Source organism: Poecilia reticulata, chromosome 7 (assembly GCF_904066995.2).
Source record: "Poecilia reticulata chromosome 7, P_reticulata-male-v2, whole genome shotgun sequence".
NCBI lineage: Eukaryota > Metazoa > Chordata > Actinopteri > Cyprinodontiformes > Poeciliidae > Poecilia > Poecilia reticulata.
The window spans coordinates 24,876,355-24,893,213 of record NC_088836.1 but is presented as its reverse complement, the minus strand read 5'-3'; the positions used below and the strand labels follow the sequence as shown (position 1 = coordinate 24,893,213).

Sequence of the window (16,859 nt, the reverse complement as noted above, 5' to 3'; positions counted from 1 at the left end):
GGAAATCTGATGATCTTCTAAGGCATGTTCATTTGCATAAATGGAGCAATCTTGTAATTTCTTCACTTTCTAATAGATTGAGAACTATTATCTCAAGGAAGCCACCTGCAGCACATTCTCTCTCTCATACGTGCTCGAGTTGATACAGGAGTGAGAAAAAATGGAAATCGGTCAAAAACATACATTTGTAAGTGTGATAGATTTATTATGCTTTCTGAAAGCAGTTCATTAAGCCACAATTAATTCTTCAGTCCAATCGTTTTTATTTATTTGTCAGTATTTGTAATGTGGGCTGTGCTCCTTATGTTCATTTTATATGTACTCTCACGCTTTTATAGGATATGGATCGCCAATTAAAAATTGAATTAAACAAACCTACCGTGAAAAAAAACAAACAAAACAAAAACAATTCAACACTCAATTACAGTTATAACACTGGAACAATTAAGTAATACCCAAAATGAACCAAACGTCACAGCTAACTGCGTTCTGGAGCTGAACTAAGTGCAGCCATTTCACTCGCAGCAACTCCCAACGAAGAACTTAAACTTATTAACGACCAATTGAAGATGTCACCTGAACTGTGTTATTGTAATGCTATCTTTAACTTGCCTTGAGGCGACGTGATCACATCCGATATCTGTTAACGCCAACCACCGCAGTTCTGGGTTTCCGTTTAAGATTGGAGCCATTAGCTTACATAAGCTAGATAACCAGATAAACCCTGATACTTGAGTCTAATAGGTCAACTATACAAAACAATCGAGCAACATACATGAGAGTCGGCTTCACAGTGACGCCGTTTTCAATCAACATCACGCGTGGCGTGCACGTTAACATCAGCTCTGACAAAAGCTATATTATGGGTCCTGACGTTAGCTCAAATGAAACGGTTCTCCCTCTCCTCTTCGCTGCGCCTCCGGGTGCTTTTCAAAATAAACCCGTTGTTCACGCCTGTAATCGTTCAATATAAGGGAGTGAGCTGGTATAATGTCGTTTACTCACAGAAATGTGTGCGAGCGGACAGTCTTTGACGCTGGGTGGTGTCAGAAGAAGATCCCTCGATGCTCTCTGCCTTCCTCGGTAACGAGCTAGCCACAAGTTGCTAACGGGGGCGTGGTTTGGGTAAAAGTAAACAATGGTGACGTCATGTTAACACGAGGACTTCTAAATTTTTGACGCAAGTCACTGCAGAAAAAAATGTTTCTTCTTTAATAGTTTTTAATAAATAGATTTAAAAAAATTTAACACGACCAAACATTACCATGCAGTGTGTAAAATGTTAATTTGTTCATGAATAAATTGTCTCGAATATTTTTGAAGTAATAAAATAAGGAAACATGAAATTTTCTAAAAAGCCTCTTTTTTTTAATAAACAAGCAAATAAATGAGTAACGTGAGTAAAAAAAAAGTAAAAATAGAAAACATGCTGATAGCTTGCATAGAAAATGCTAATAAGTTGTTAAGTTGGTTATGAATAAATATCTGAATTCACCAAAACAACGACAAAAACAACGTTAACAAATGCAGACATTTCATAAAACACAAGAACAAAGCAAAAACTAAATGACCTTTTAGAAAACAAAAACAGTTTTGAACATGTAAAACCAACACACGAGTGTAATAACAGACCCAAGCACGTGAATCACTGATGCTAATTGTTTTCTTCTGTTTGTTTTCCTTTATCAAGATCTTTTGTTAATGTGGTTTTGCATAAATTACTGTATCAATATGGCCTGGCATAGAGGTTACCTGTGGCACTGGTGAGGTAAGGTTGAATAAGGTGGCATTCAACTCATCTACATTGTTGAGTCTAGTCCTTAATTAATCTCTTGACAATAATGGTCAGCTTCTTTATGGTATTTTGGTCAGCTTGCCAGCCTAACCAAACAGAGTGAAGCCATAACCATTAAAGCAAATAATGGTTGTGTGAGAAGGTTTCAAGTCCTGCTGGAAAATGAACCAGCATCTCCACAAATCTTGTCAGAAAAGTGAACTAAATTTTTCTAGCAGACCACTGCACTAACTTTGAACTTGGAAAAAATAAAAAATAAAGAAAACAGCAATGGATCAACACGAGGCGATGAGGTGATACCTATATTACTGATTGTGGAAACTTCACATTGGACTTCATGCAGCTTGGGTTCCTTTCTCTTCACTGATCCTCCATACTCTGCAACACTGATTTTCAAAGAAAGACAAAATTTACTTTCATTTTTGCACAACTGAGCAACAATGGAATCCTTTTTTTTCCTTCTTAGTCCTTATAAGATTCTTCCGACTTTATCTCTGCATCAAGCTAACAAAACCAAGCAATTACAAGCAGTTATATGCCATGACCTTGACACATCTGTGTGTGGTAATGCCCCCAAACTCTCTAATGGGCTGTTTCACAATCCCCTGGATGCTTCACTAGTTATACTAGTTGTTTGTGAACTTTGTTCAACCATATTTTTTTTCTTCCACTAAATTTTCCATTAATACCTTTTGATACATAATGTGAACAACCAGCTTTTATTTTTTATTATTATTTTTTATTTACAAGATACTTTTTGTGGCTTACCTTTGTTGAGTAGGGCATCAATGACAGCCTGCTGGACTGCTGAGAAGCATTTGACATTACCCCAACATGCATCATTTCTGTCCAACAAATCCTTTTTTGTTTTGGTCTTAAACAATGTTGATTTCCAGAGAGACCTGCATTTTAGGTATCATTTACCCTGAGCCATTATCATCAAAATTTAAAGAATTTATGATTGTGCATAACACAGTGATATGCATTTCACTCTTTGAATTGATTTACTAAAATAGAATTATAAAAAAAAAACCTAAACGTTCATCTAATTGATCTATTTTTAGTTGCCATGGTATAAAAATATATATTGCATCCTGCTCTGCAATTAATGGTTATTATGCTTATTAAGTTAAAAAATGTGACCACAAGAGGGAGACATTATCAAGGCAGATGCTGTTTAAAATGCAGTATTAATTTACTATTAGAAATAACAAGTGCATAAATATAAAAAATATTACTTACATCCCAGTGTAAATTTTTTTTTTATTATTTTACCCCCCTACCCCCAAGTTTGAAAAGGAAACATCCCAAATATAATATTTCATATAACTTTTCACACAATATTCCAAACAATAATGATTAAAAGTTCAGAAATCTTTATTGTTTCCATTTCAAACACATGGAAATCTAACAGTGAAACATGAATATGTGCACAATTAAACCACAAACAGCGAGAACTTTAACATCATAAACAATCAATAAACAAGGCACAATTTGAGATCAACAATCAGTTACAAGATCTTTGTTCTGAAGTCGTCTGTCAGCAGTATATATGTGCAGGACAAGAACATTGTTATTCTTTACAACATTGTACATTTGAATGAGCATAGGAATTACTAACAAAGACAAAATGAAGTTAAGTTTGATTAAGTGTGCTATATTAAAATGATTTTTCTTGTTGATACGTTTTTTAATACGAGAAGTGAAAACGGCACTGCCTTAGTCTTGGGTCCTAAGCGGCTCTGCAGAAACAAATTACATTTGCTGTACTGGATGCAGTCTTAGTCATACTACTTGGAATGAAACCCACATATGGATATCAGAGAAACTGCAGGAGATTTTGTGTTGAAGCAACCAACAATCTTTGATCTTTTCATTTTACTTTATACACCTAAGGCCAGCAACATAAGATATAAACAACTCCTGTGACAGTTATCTGATCAAGTTTCTCCGTTTTTTTTCTCCAAGGACCAGTTAGAATTTTAATCTGAACAGAAGTCAATTAAAAACAGAGAACCCCTTTGACAACATTTTCATCTATTAGGAAAAAAGCTAAACAAGCAGAGAAACTTCTCATTTCATCAAAATGTGACACAAAACCAAAGTGGATTTGGTCTCCAATATCACAATGTCACATAATTATCAGATTATCAGATGCCTTCCACACAGATAAAAAAAAATGAAACAAGGTGCTTAATTTAGAGCAAAAATGGCAACCACAACAAAGAACATTCTACTAGTTAAACGTAATTGCATATATTTCCCAGAATGTAATCAAGGTGTTTTGTGCATGGAGATTACTGCGTGTAAAGTTTAGGTAAACATCACACAGCATGTTTAGAGTTTTGCTACGTATTCTAAGAATGGTGTGTTCCTTCGCACAAAAATCCAACACGAGGAAGATGAAATGCTCTATGGTACAAAGGATTTCCATCTGTAGTGCATGTAACATTTTTCTAAATATAACTCAAAAAGACATTTTGTAGAACATATCACCTATGTATTATGTCGCTGTATCATCTTAGATCATTTATTTAATACAAACCAGCAGTACCTGTCATTAATTACATCAAAAAGATCTATGCTAGGTTAACGGCACATTGGATGTCAGAGAGCTGACAGATCTATTTTGCGTTTATAAAACTTTACAGTGCAATAAAAACAGAAATACATTCAAAGATACCATAAAACTAAACTACTCCGTATAACTGTTTTTTTTTTTTTGCAAATGTCAGTGATGCTCAGATGAAATGAATTTCTACTGATTAAAAACACTTGGGCTAAATTGAGGTACTTAAGAGGAACTATAGCAATTTGTAGTCTACCTGAGTAGTCTGTAATAACTTTATCAGCAGAAAAGATTGTTGCACAACTGAAAACATCTAATGTGCAAAAATACTTAGTGTCTTGTTCGACCTCCTTCGAAAGCGTGGTGCTCCTTGTGTGCTAAAGATAATAGAAGATGCAAGAGGAGAAGGTAAGCAAAGTACTCAAAAGTGTGCTACGAAAAACAAACAGAAGACAATGCTCAGTGGAAAGAAGATACTCACGTTTGTAAAAGACGGCTTTAAAAGGTGTCTGAGGGAGGAGCTCGTAGATCTTTCCCAAGATGTTTGACTCGTCGGCACAGGAAGCGTTCCCATTCCAGACCTGAACAATGTCTTCTCTGTCCCGTACGCTGATGCTGACCCCAACTACCTCGTCTCCTGTACACATAGAAACATACAATATGACAGACTGCTCATAGTGCAATAAAGACTCAGAGTCATTAAACTGGTTAGATGTTTAGTCTCTAAGCATGTTTTAAAAGCCTGGAAGTTTTTTTGTTTTTTTTTAATTCAGTTAAGACGCAGCTTCATCTCTAAGGATCTACATCACCCTTCACATTTATTGGTTCCCTTCGGAGAGATATGCTAACATTTCTAAAATAAATTCAGATTTTATTGTAGCATAATATGTCACTGAAAACTTAGTTTGCTCACGTCTTTCTTCACGTCCATGTTGGAAAACAAACTTTGGTCATCGACCCTGCATAATTCTCACAGTTGTCTTGGGAGTCATCACAAATGTTCTGATTGTAGATGCATGCAGTTTTATGAGATTAGCCATATTCTCGTAATAACTTATTGACTTATCCATTTTCTAAAATGGCTTGTTTTCATGCATTTCCCTATTAGGTCTCCAGTGTCACATTATATTGAAAAGGAAGTAATTGATTGCAAATGAATGTTCCACAACGCTTTTAATAACCCAGAAAAGACATGCTTAACATCCTTCAGGTGCATTTATTGTACATGAATAACTAGAGGTTGTTGTTAAATAAATGGTATTTAGAATTTGCTCTATATGCTGTTTTAAGGCACTTTATACACTAGGTGTACCTTTTTATGAAGTTTTAACTCTTTCCCTTACACAGCTTTTACAAAGTGGTATTCAGTGAGTAATATGCTGAATCTGACCACATTAAAAACAACGGGATAAAACAGGACTGGACATTATAGCAACTGCGATAGCTCACCAATTCAAATCATAAACTAACTTTAAGCCAGTTTATTTCAGCATTGAATTTCTTTATTCAAAGACATTTACCTGAAGCACAATAATCGCTGAACTGTTCTCCAATTGTGGCCAATAGTAACTCCTTCCACACAGAAGACTGTAAATATGAGGAAAGATTTAGTAAACAGAGAAATCAACTTGCATGTTAAGTACAGAAGAGTGCTGTTTCACTTACAGTACACTCTTTGGGTACTTTCATTTTCCAAACCCCGCCTTTAGCATTGCTTTCTTCTTCCCTGTATGCAAACCAGAAGGAACATGAGCAAATTATTGACTTATGAAGATCAACACATCCATTTTCTAAAATGGCTTGTTTTCATTGGCTTGTTTTCTATTAAGTCTCCAGTGTCACATTATATTGAAAAGGAAGTAATTGATTGCAAATACAAGCGCACCAATCATTTTTTAAAATTATTTTCCCATATTCCAGCCTCTGGTTTTTGTCAACTGTCAAGTATGTGTGTCTCATTTCCTTTCTGAAACAAACTTCTTGGGTGAAAGGAAATCATTTTAAATCTAAATAGGCCAGTGGTATGAATAATTTTGATCCCAACTGTATAGATCCTTATCTGAACCCTTAAGATTTCCAAAAGGCTGGCAGCTTTTCCAAATCCAACATGTTCCGTGGCAGACAACGTTGAAAGTTTGAAAGGATAACAAAGAGAAACTTGTCTGTAGCTGAGTCAAAAAGCGAAGCTCTTGATTTACCGGTCGATCTACGTTCCCACCCTCATCTATGGTCATGAGCTTTGGGTCATGACCGAAAGAACGAGATCACGGATACAAGCGGCCGAAATGGGTTTCCTCCGCAGGGTGGCTGGGCTCTCCCTTAGAGATAGGGTGAGAAGCTCGGTCATCCGGGAGGGACTCAGAGTAGAGCCGCTGCTCCTCCACGTCAAGAGGAGCCAGTTGAGGTGGCTCGGGCATCTGGTCAGGATGCCTCCTGGACGCCTCCCTGGTGAGGTGTTCCGGGCACGTCCCACCGGGAGGAGGCCTCAGGGAAGACCCAGGACACGCTGGAGGGACTATGTCTCTCGGCTGGCCTGGGAACGCCTTGGGATTCCCCCGGAGGAGCTGGAAGAAGTGGCTGGGGAGAGGGAAGTCTGGGCCTCCCTTCTGAAGCTGCTGCCCCCGCGACCCGACCCCGGATAAGCGGCAGAAAATAGATGGATGGATGAAACTTGTCTGTATTCTTTTCAAGCTTCCTGCAATCTGATGAAGCTCACTCGCTCTCAGCCTGAATTCATTCATCACTGATACTTAAAACTCTTCTTCACTCAGAGTAATGTCCAACATATTAAGGAGCGTTGACACACGGCATACCCTAATAGCTAATAGGTGTCCTAGTCTGGTCACCAGATGTCTTCTCTAACGGTTATCTAATTTGACCGTGCCAGCAGAACTCACCAGAGTGGCTTCCTTTCTCCCCTCATCATATGATAGCTACATCTCAAAGGCAAGCTGGAAACACTCGGGATGTTGTTGTAAACTCGCCAAAAGTTCTGTTACGTTTCCAAGGGGAAAAGAGAAAGCAGGTTAATGTTTGACATCAACAACAGTTAAAACAAATATGACTGACTGGCCATAAAACAAATTTATTATTTTAGCAAATAACTAAAACTCTAAATCAGACTTATTTTTCTTTTCCATACATGATTAAATTGTGACCGAAACATACCACAAATAGCCTCGCATCTTACCTGAACAGTCTCCACTGTGTAGATTTTCTTCAGGTTTGACTCACACTCAGCTGCTGTTGTACCTGGTAGAGATCTTACCAAAAAAGACAAATCAAATGTCTGTAAGTATATTTTATTTTAAATGTGAACATGTTTAAATGACTTTTTTGTTGTTGTTTGTTTCAGATATACCATGGCTGCCCTCTGTGCAGATAAATTAGAGCAGCGGGAGAGAGGGAGGGAGTCAGATGACTGACAAGACAGTAAACAGGACTGACCCCATTTTAACACTGTCTCCCCTATGCTCCTCCACTAACATGTACACATGGAGCAAGTTGCTTGAAATCAACACTGTTCTGATTACATTATACATAAAAGGGTGACTTATTTTTTTCCCACTTAACAGTTAATAAGAACTTGACCCACAAAAGCTTTGTTGCTAAAATTGAAATGGAACAGAGACACCAGCAATGACTCAGCAAGCTGAGAACAATATGCCGTGCTTATGAAAGCGGACACTGACCTGATTTCTACTTCTGGATTTATTTTGAGTTACTAATAGTTTCAAATTACAGTTTTTGTTGTAATGTTATTTTGTTTAACATATTAAAAAATATGTCATTTCCCACAGTTGTATGTTATATAAAAATGTTTTTTTTTTAAAGAAAAACACCTTTTTTCACCTTTTCCAACAATCTTATGATAACAAATGGATAACATAGATACATTCTAGGTATGTTTTTCTTTATTCCTTGAAATAACCAATCAATTCGAAAGAGTTCGCTCACTTGTCACCGACAACACTTTTATAACAAAGCAGTTTGGAGAAAATAAATGATTTCTTACCTATCAAGCCAGAAAGTCCAGGGTGAATGTAATGGCAGGATGTCATTTTCAGAGTCGTGTGAATTTTTTTCTAAATCTCTGTCGTTGATATGAATGTTTTTCTCCAGGCTTGGTGGTGAGCTCAGTTGTAAAGCAGCTAATGGCACTGCCATTTTTAACTATGAAAACCGACGAACTTTTTAGTGGAGAACTATTATAGAGCAGGATTCCCACGCAGGCGTTTCTTCGGAGTTACGGTTGTTTATACATATATATAGATTCCCTGGGTAAATTTATCCCAGACCAGCTGATGAGTCATTGGTCGAATCCCCAGTTAGCAGAGAAAAGACGCTCTATAACCGCCAGCCCACAAAACACCAGACAGATCTCGAAACTTGTATTGCCAAAGTCACGACATGCCTGCAAATGCAAATATAGTTATTCGCGTTATTGGATCGAGATGTTCTTGAACTACGCGGATTTATTTTTAACACCAAGTTGCATAAAGACCTTTGTTGATCTCCATCTCTCTTCCTCAAAAGTGCAAACGTAATTGCAGACATGCGCAGTTCTGCACTGCCAGCAGCTTTGTTGGATTGCTACCTGCTAGCTGTTCTGCTAACCAACAAGCATTTCCTGCCTGAGGACTGGACACAGCAATGGATATCGACGCAATATTGGAAGCGTTTCAAGGCAATGTTTACATTTATGAAAAACATAATAATTCGTTTTTTAAAAATGTTTAAGTTAAGTGTTTTTCCCCAACGATAAATCGGTATTATCTGCTAACTACGTAACGCACGTTACCCTACGAAATGCAGCTTTTTATGAAAAATGTGTTAAGAATATTCTTAGGCAATGAGGTGTTATCATTAGTTTGGCTTGGCTGCTTTACATGTACCTTTTGGTAGGAACAAGTCCGTCACATTCCACACTTTTAACCCGTTTATGTACCATCTGAGACGGTTATGTAAACAGCTAGCTCAGGAACACACTGCTAGCAATAAGCTGCTAACTTTGATTTGAAAGTAATGTGGTTATTTTAATATGTAACTATTTGTATTTGTGTGTCCCCCCGCCCCCAGCTATTTATATTTTCCTACTTCATAACTAAAGAAAAGAGCAGTTGAAATTATTAACCTAATGCCATTTTGTGTTGTGTGTGGCAGTCGTGGTTTGAAAGTGAGATTAATTTCAAAAAGTTTCACGGGCTGCTTTTTGACCGTCAATAAAGTTGATGTATTTTAGTTACTCAGTCCTAAAAGTAAAACTCATGTAAATATTTCTTGGTAATATATGTTTATTTTTTTTAGTCATTATGGCTAACAGCAAATGAAAACTCCGAAGAATTAATCTAATTTTCAGGCTATATTTTTTTTATTGGTCTCATAATAGTTTCTGAGAAACTAAATAGGTTTTTATCAGCTGTAAGTAAACAATTAACAGAAATAGACAACTGAAATATATATTGTGTGTTTTAAAGGCACTTTTTGATGCTATTTTAAGATTTTGATATGCATTTGTAATTTCTGTCTTTCATATTTATTTCCTGTATCTTCTGATGTGCTCATGTTATACAGTTGAATGAATTTTAATAATAAATAGCTATACCCTTTTTACTCACTGTGACTGTTTACAGATTTTGAGAAAAGAGGGAAGAAGGAGACCTGTCCCGCTCTAGAACAATTCCTGTGTCATGTCGCCAAAACAGGACAACCAATGTAAGTAGGAACCTGCAAATCTGACACAAGTAGCATAAAGTCTTTATGTTTTCAATTACACTGTGTTCACAATTATTAGGCATAGACAATGAGTATTTTGACCATAAGATAATTTTTAGATTTAGTTTTTTAACTTCAAGGCAGATGAACTTGAATTCTTAATGGGTTTAAATATAGCATATGATGTTTATCTGTGTAATGAATGTGTGGCCGAAGTAGATCAACACCATGTATTAAGGTGTGCATTATTATTAGGCAGTTTCTTTTTTTTAGGCTAAATGGGCCAGAAAAAGTAATTTAAGTGGTTGTAGTTCTTGGTGCACAATAAGTTGACTGTCAAGAGATCAAGATGCTGACAAACGTCATAATGGAAGGCTTGTAACAATTATTGAAAAGAAATGTGGCTTGCTTAGCCGCTGGTTTCACTTTTTTAAATGTCTGAAATGTTTATTAGACATTTTTGAGTTGTTCATGCACTTAAGCAATGAAAATAAAAAGAGATGGAGAAAATGTGTGTTTCATTTAGTTGAACTCTGCACAGTGATATTTGTCTGATAATTGTACATATATAAATATTCTTCTAACAAAACCCAAACCTCATTTTTGCTTTCTTAAAAATTCATGTTTTAAGGTTTACTAACATTTCGGATTGGTCAAGAGCACAGTAGATGGTGATTTATAAAACCAATCCAATAAGACTTGCCTAATAACTGTGCACACATTGTAGACCTGAACATATATAGTTACTTATTATCTGTACTTTTTCTATTATTACGTATCCCCTTTAGGATCCCTTGGTCACAGTTCAAAACATACTTTTTATTTAAGCTGGATAAAGTGATGGAGGATTTTCATGCTTCAACGCCAGAGGAGAGAGACTCTCACAATCCCAATGTGGAATATATTCCCTTTGAAGAAATGAAGAAAAGGATCTTAAAGATTGTGGATGGTTATAATGGGTGAGTGAAGCATGATATAAATACTCTGCAACCGGGCAAAAGAATCAATAAATTGCAAACTTTCCAGTTCTGATGCTGGGAGCGAGATGTCTTATTTATTACTTTTACTTATGTCTCTGATAACCTTTCCAGGATCCCATTCACCATCCAGCGGCTGTGTGAGCTGCTTACTGATCCCAAGCGTAATTACACGGGTACAGACAAGTTTCTCAGAGGTTTGGAAAAGGTGAGATACAGTCAACATTTCAAGGCCTAAAATCCACACATTTTGGTGCCATGTAATGGATATAAATGCGCAGTCTGTTGCTTTGAACTGTATTTTTATTTTCTTTACTGCAGAACGTAATGGTGGTAAGCTATCTGCATCCCACATCAGAGTAAGTAAATCAGCTGTCAAGTTGGTTGTAACAGCTACAAATATTAATGTGAAATTGATTAACTTTTTTTTTTCTTACTTCCTTAAAAGGAAAAATGGGACATCGACTATGAATAGAATGAATGGAGTGATGTTTCTTGGAAACTCGTCTCTATATTCAGAAAGGTGGGGCTAATTGCCGAGTTAAATAGTTGATATTTCTTTTAAGAAAAAAAAAAAACAGACTCCTGAATGTGTAGATATTAATGTGTTTGTTGTGGTCTTCTTCAGCAGTCGAAATGTGAATGGGCCAAGTTTGTCAAAAACGCTCAACAGACCAAAGCTGTCGTCGTCTTCACTTTCCACCAACGGGCTCCCAGAGTGTCCAGCCAGTAAAGAGCCAGATGGACTCACTGAAACAGAGGAGCATCATTCCAGGTAAATTATGAGTCAACAATGTAGTACAGCATCCGCCATGTTTACTGGTATTCGTAGTAAAGATGTGTAGAAAGAAGAGTTTAGAAAGGAAGACTAGGAGATAATTGTTTAAAGCAATTCGTCACAGATGCTCATGTAAAACATGAGGTGCTTTACACTTTTTCATCCTGAGTTTCACCTTGCTCAGTCTAAGTCTTGTCTGTTTTGAAATTGTTGATTCAATCTTGTGTCTCTGTAAGAATGGCTGCTCATCAAATGTTTATGATGAACAGCCATTTTCTATCTTATAAAGATGCATCTTTATAAGATGGACACCATGTTCCTTTTTTCCCCACTTTGAAAACTAGCAAAGACAAAAAAGGGCTTCTACATCCCTTTTTATTGGGATTTTATCCCTAAGAAATAGGAAGTTGTCCAATAAAATGCTTCAGTTATGCTTTTTTGACAGAAATTATAAGGGGTGAAAGTAAGTGGCATGTATGTAATATTTGATCCTTACTTCTGATGAGTGCATGGATTAAAGATTGAATATTTCAGAATTCAGCGTGAAATCATCTTTGTAAAACAATACTATTTTAATAACATTTACTAGGGATACCATTAGGCAAGTATGGAAAAGACTGTGTATATTCACTGTGAGGAGACTGTGTAAAGCCAGGTCCTCACATTAGTAATAAAATCTTGCCAAGTTAAGACTACGTCTTATAAAAACCATGAACATTACCGACAGATTTATTGTTTGTGACAGTGAAACGCCACCTTCAGAAGACGAGGCGAAACCAAAACATGGAGTAAAGCACAAACATCGAGAAGAAGACGAAGAATCTGATTGTGACAAACAGGAGGCCAAGAAACGGAAGACTGGTGAATATGATGACGAAACGGAAAGAGAAGAAAATGAGTCATCTTGTCATAAAGAACCTGAGAGTTCATCAGACACACCAGAGTCAGAGGAAGACACTTGTGGTGAAGAGTGCAGCAGTGAAACATATCATGACACACCCTGTAAATCAGACAGTCCTGGTAGGTGTGAGTTCATCCTTACTTAGCCTAACTTGTACTTAAGACACTTAACAGCAGGATTGTGTTGTTTGTTTAAGACACATTAAAAATGTGCTACTTCATAGTCCATAAACATTCATTTTTTTAGAGCACAAGTATGACTAATATATTGGTGGACATAAACATTTAACTGGTTCATGTACAGATGCATCTCCAATAAATTAGAATCTCATCAAAAAGTTTATTACAGTAATTAAATTTAAAAGCCAAATTCCTCTTCTGTATAGATTTAGAGGGCTCTTTCCAAGCATAATAATGGAAATTGAACTGGAACGTACTTTAAACAATCAGCTGATATTTCCACGCCCTTGTGAAGCAAAGGTCAAGTTGAGAAATATCAGAACCAACAATAAATCAGCTTTGGCTGTCTTAACACCTCAGCAACATCGATGCAGTAATTCAAGCGGAAGGAAAACCTCTACTTTCTGTATTATGCATTCATTGTAATACAGTAGGTGGATATAGTTTCCACTGAGCTGACATTTCTGTATGGAAATATCTTTATGATGTACTGTTGTCATTTCTGAAGAAACTTTATTTTCACATTTTCAGTAGCTGCAAGCCAAAATATTCAAAACGAGCAGAACTAAATACTTTAAACGTACCCCACCATGTGTAATGAATCTATTTAGAATTTGAATTTCACCTTTAAATTTAATTATAAAACACATTTTCAATGATTTTTAATTTTTATTTAATCTCGTTAAACAAATGAAGGATGTAATCCCTTTGACAATCTCCTCCTGCATAAAATGGAATGAAATCTAAGCATTTTCGATTTAACTGCAGTTCAATTTCTTCATAATTGTGAATATTTACTATATTCTGTCCCTAAAAAGTAGCATCTTCTCTCTTCTTAGGGGAAAGCAGCACACCGTCTGAACCACCTGAGAGGGAAGGGGAGTCGAACGACGCTGGTGCTGCCGCCAGTGTTCAGAGCAACATCTCTGTGGATCAGCCGGAGCAAGCGACTCCATCAGAGACACATTCAGCCTCCGAACAGGACAGTGCTTCGTGCAACAGCAGCAGCGATGCAGAGGGCTTAACCAGCGACAAAGCGTCTTGCAGTAATTCCCCTGAGCTGCCAACAGAGGGTGGTGCTGAAACTTCGGACAGCGCAGAGACCGCATTACAACTGGGAGAACACAACTAACATGGAAGGCGGGATTGCCAACTGACTTGTTTTCTACACTGTCTGATACAACCCCAAGGGTATATCTGTAGCACTGTGGACCCTTAGGCTTCAAGACCAAGAGGCATGTGAACGTGGAGATTTCTCAGAAGGATCTTGACGTCCTCTTCTGTTTCAGCTTCTCACGGCCACTGGTCACCAGATCTTTAAACTGGAAGATGATTTAACGACATAACGAAGACTGCCTTTTTCAATACACAAAACCTTTTTCTAACCTTTTTTTCCTTTCTTAATTTTTATATTTGAACATCTAATTTAATGTAGATAATGTATTCAGTAATTCCATTAGTTATTTGGTGTTTATTTCCAAGTAGAACCATTTGACAAAGTTGCTCTAGGCCAAGCACAGTAGTTTCAGGTTTCTTTTCTCTTTTTTTTGTATTAATGCAGTACAGAGATGATTGAGAACACCTTTAACCAAAATATCATACATGTCTGCTTTTATTTTGAATAAAGCACATGTCGCAAGTATATTTCCTGTGATCGTGCACTTGACACTCTTGAAAGCTGGAGAAATGTTTTGCTCCGTGTCCGTATGACACCAATACAACAAGTTGCCAGTTGTGAGCCCTTTTGTCTGAGCAATTTGGTTTGCTGTAAGGCTAGTTATTTTCAATTAAAACTCTGGAATAAAATCCAAGGTACTTTTATTTTCTTTGTGTCACACCGTAGTTATATAGCTGTCTTTTTTTGATAATTGAGATTTCTACAATACTTATCTGTAAATAAGCTTTTGTAGTCTTGTAATACATGTCCACATTCTTTGTAAAACTGACTGCTGGAAACCGAAGGCTAAAGCTTGTGAGAGTATTCACAGAAAGCAATAAAAGCTGAAATTGGGATTGGTTTGGCATCTTGTTTTTCTTACAAATCAACATGTTGTCACACATTTAGAATAATGAGAGGGAATTCTGGAAATGGCTGCTAAATTTTCCTTATGTTTTCATTTGATGCATCACCCTAAACAATTGATTATGGTAATGATGTGCACCAAACCCATGAAATTAATTGTTTGCATAGTCTTTCATACAATATTGCTGCATTTCTACAGCAGCAATACTTGGAGATTTTTCCCCTAGTGTCCTTATAAATCTTTAGTGATGGATGAAAACTATTACAATTTTATGTGTTTTTTTTTAATTATTACTGAAGAAAATATGAAAAGTTTGGGGTGCATGTTTTAAACCGTCTTCGCATAAATACTTGTAAATAAAATGCAGTTCCCTTCAGATCTCGCATGAATAGTAATAAGTCTACTTTTAGTGTAGTAATAAATACAGCAGTGCTGTGAAGACCTGAGAAGTTTGCTAGAGACCATTCATGAAAAAATGGTCTCTGATAGGTTGAGGATAAAGTTGTGGAGAAATTTAAAGCAGGGACAGGATACAAAATGATAAGTTAGCAAGAAAGCTACTGTAATAAAAACAATAAAAACAACTCACATGGTTTAGTAGAAGGATATGTTCTTATGTCTTTCCCATTTTAAAGAGTAGGTCAGAGAACTAGACCTCACTTCATGTATCACTTCATCCCCATCCATCCATTTTCTTTACACCCTTGTCCCTTAGTGGGGTCGGGAGGGTTGCTAGTGCCTATCTCCAGCTAACGTTCCAGGCGAGAGGCGGGGTCACCCTGGACAGGTCGCCAGTCTGTCGCAGGGCAACACAGAGACACACAGGACAAACAACCATGCACACACACTCTCACACCTAGGGGCAATTTAGACAGACCAATTAACCTGACAGTCATGTTTTTGGACTGTAGGAGGAAACCGGAGTACCCGGAGAAAACCCACGCATGCACATGGAGAACATGCAAACTCCATGCAGAAAGACCGGGGCCGGGAATCGAACCCAGAACATTCTTGGTACAAGGCAACAGCTCTACCAACTGCGCCACTGTGCAGCCAAATTTAAACCCCAGGTAAACAAATGCAAGGATTAATTACTTAAAAAAAAATAAAGCAGGTATTAATAAAATACATGTAATCTACAGATGGCGAATAAATCTGAAAAAATGTTAAGATCCAGATAACTGTCATAGTTTAAAATATTTATTTTTCATCCTCCTACGTAAGTCAAAATTTGGGTATTTCAGATTTCTTTGTGTGTTATAAACACAATTTATCTATGGAATTTTGAAAATCTTATAAGCAACTAATTATGGAGTATGCTGTAGGTAAATGGATCACTTCAACCCTGCATGTCCATTTAAGAAAATCTTTTAAACATACACCGCTTTTCATTCCCTCCGCTAATATTGATCCCAGGCTCAATCTTTAAATGTTGGTTGTAAAGGTTTTCCAGTTTACTTAACAACCCTCAGGTACAGACATGGATCGAACACTGGGAATATGAGCTAAGTGATTGGTAGAGAGAAAGCAAACAGGCTAATTTAAAATATCGGTTGTGTAAGACCAGAGGGTATGAATCATTTTAATCACAAGCGGATAACATCCAGTGACTCCCCAACGGCCTTGACACATCTAAGCTAAGATTATCAATATAGCTTCTGTCAGCACATATATGGCCTGGGGCAGACCTAGCCTACGTACAGTGTGGTCGTTTTTCCACTAAAGTAAGTTATTTCCAATGGTGTGACACTGAGATTATGTCACTTAGCAGCTCTCACATCAACACATTTATGGTGGCCTTTAGGTAGATAGACTACAGCAGACATGTAAATAGTAATTAGGACTTTCGAGGATAACTGAACACTTGACCTCAGTGAATCATCAGACGGATCAGGATCTTCCTATTCTGGGACTGGATTAA

At 36.9% G+C, this 16,859-nt stretch overlaps 2 protein-coding genes across 4 annotated transcripts; one reads left to right on the top strand and one right to left on the bottom strand.

Annotated features, from left to right (window-relative positions):
• Window positions 1–3,154: 3,154 nt before the first annotated feature.
• Window positions 3,155–8,767, bottom strand: LOC103467657 (eukaryotic translation initiation factor 4E type 3-like). The gene is made up of 7 exons (XM_008414239.3): window positions 8,380–8,767; window positions 7,555–7,627; window positions 7,262–7,356; window positions 6,030–6,090; window positions 5,885–5,951; window positions 4,846–5,001; window positions 3,155–4,741 (listed from the first exon to the last, which is right to left on the bottom strand). Exons 1-7 carry the CDS (start codon window positions 8,529–8,531, stop codon window positions 4,695–4,697), a joined length of 651 nt encoding a protein of 216 aa, XP_008412461.2. The 5' UTR covers window positions 8,532–8,767; the 3' UTR covers window positions 3,155–4,694.
• Window positions 8,768–8,885: 118 nt separating this feature from the next.
• On the top strand, window positions 8,886–14,927 carry LOC103467659 (serine/threonine-protein phosphatase 4 regulatory subunit 2-like). Of its 3 annotated transcripts, none has more exons than XM_081609146.1 (9): window positions 8,886–9,051; window positions 9,998–10,079; window positions 10,868–11,038; window positions 11,171–11,264; window positions 11,378–11,415; window positions 11,505–11,579; window positions 11,685–11,831; window positions 12,580–12,854; window positions 13,754–14,927. In XM_081609146.1, the coding sequence occupies exons 1-9, from the start codon at window positions 9,018–9,020 to the stop codon at window positions 14,044–14,046; spliced, it is 1,209 nt and encodes a 402-aa protein (XP_081465272.1). In that variant the 5' UTR covers window positions 8,886–9,017; the 3' UTR covers window positions 14,047–14,927. The 3 variants fall into 3 exon arrangements, with proteins under 3 accessions (XP_081465272.1, XP_081465270.1, XP_081465271.1); XM_081609144.1 differs by having other exon boundaries at window positions 12,562–12,854; XM_081609145.1 differs by having other exon boundaries at window positions 8,913–9,051; window positions 11,688–11,831; window positions 12,562–12,854.
• Window positions 14,928–16,859: the final 1,932 nt, after the last annotated feature.

Excerpts from the sequence above, each read along its gene's own strand:
- LOC103467657 (XM_008414239.3), bottom strand. The coding sequence starts at position 8,531 with ATGGCAGTGCCATTAGCTGCTTTACAACTGAGCTCACCACCAAGCCTG. Across the intron at positions 6,091-7,261 it reads GGAGAAAGGAAGCCACTCTG|GGAAGAAGAAAGCAATGCTA; the intron begins GTGAGTTCTGCT and ends GTTTGCATACAG. Across the intron at positions 5,002-5,884 it reads CAGCGATTATTGTGCTTCAG|GAGACGAGGTAGTTGGGGTC; the intron begins GTAAATGTCTTT and ends CTATGTGTACAG.
- LOC103467659 (XM_081609144.1), top strand. The coding sequence starts at position 9,018 with ATGGATATCGACGCAATATTGGAAGCGTTTCAAG. Across the intron at positions 9,052-9,997 it reads AATATTGGAAGCGTTTCAAG|ATTTTGAGAAAAGAGGGAAG; the intron begins GCAATGTTTACA and ends GACTGTTTACAG. Across the intron at positions 11,265-11,377 it reads TTCTCAGAGGTTTGGAAAAG|AACGTAATGGTGGTAAGCTA; the intron begins GTGAGATACAGT and ends TCTTTACTGCAG.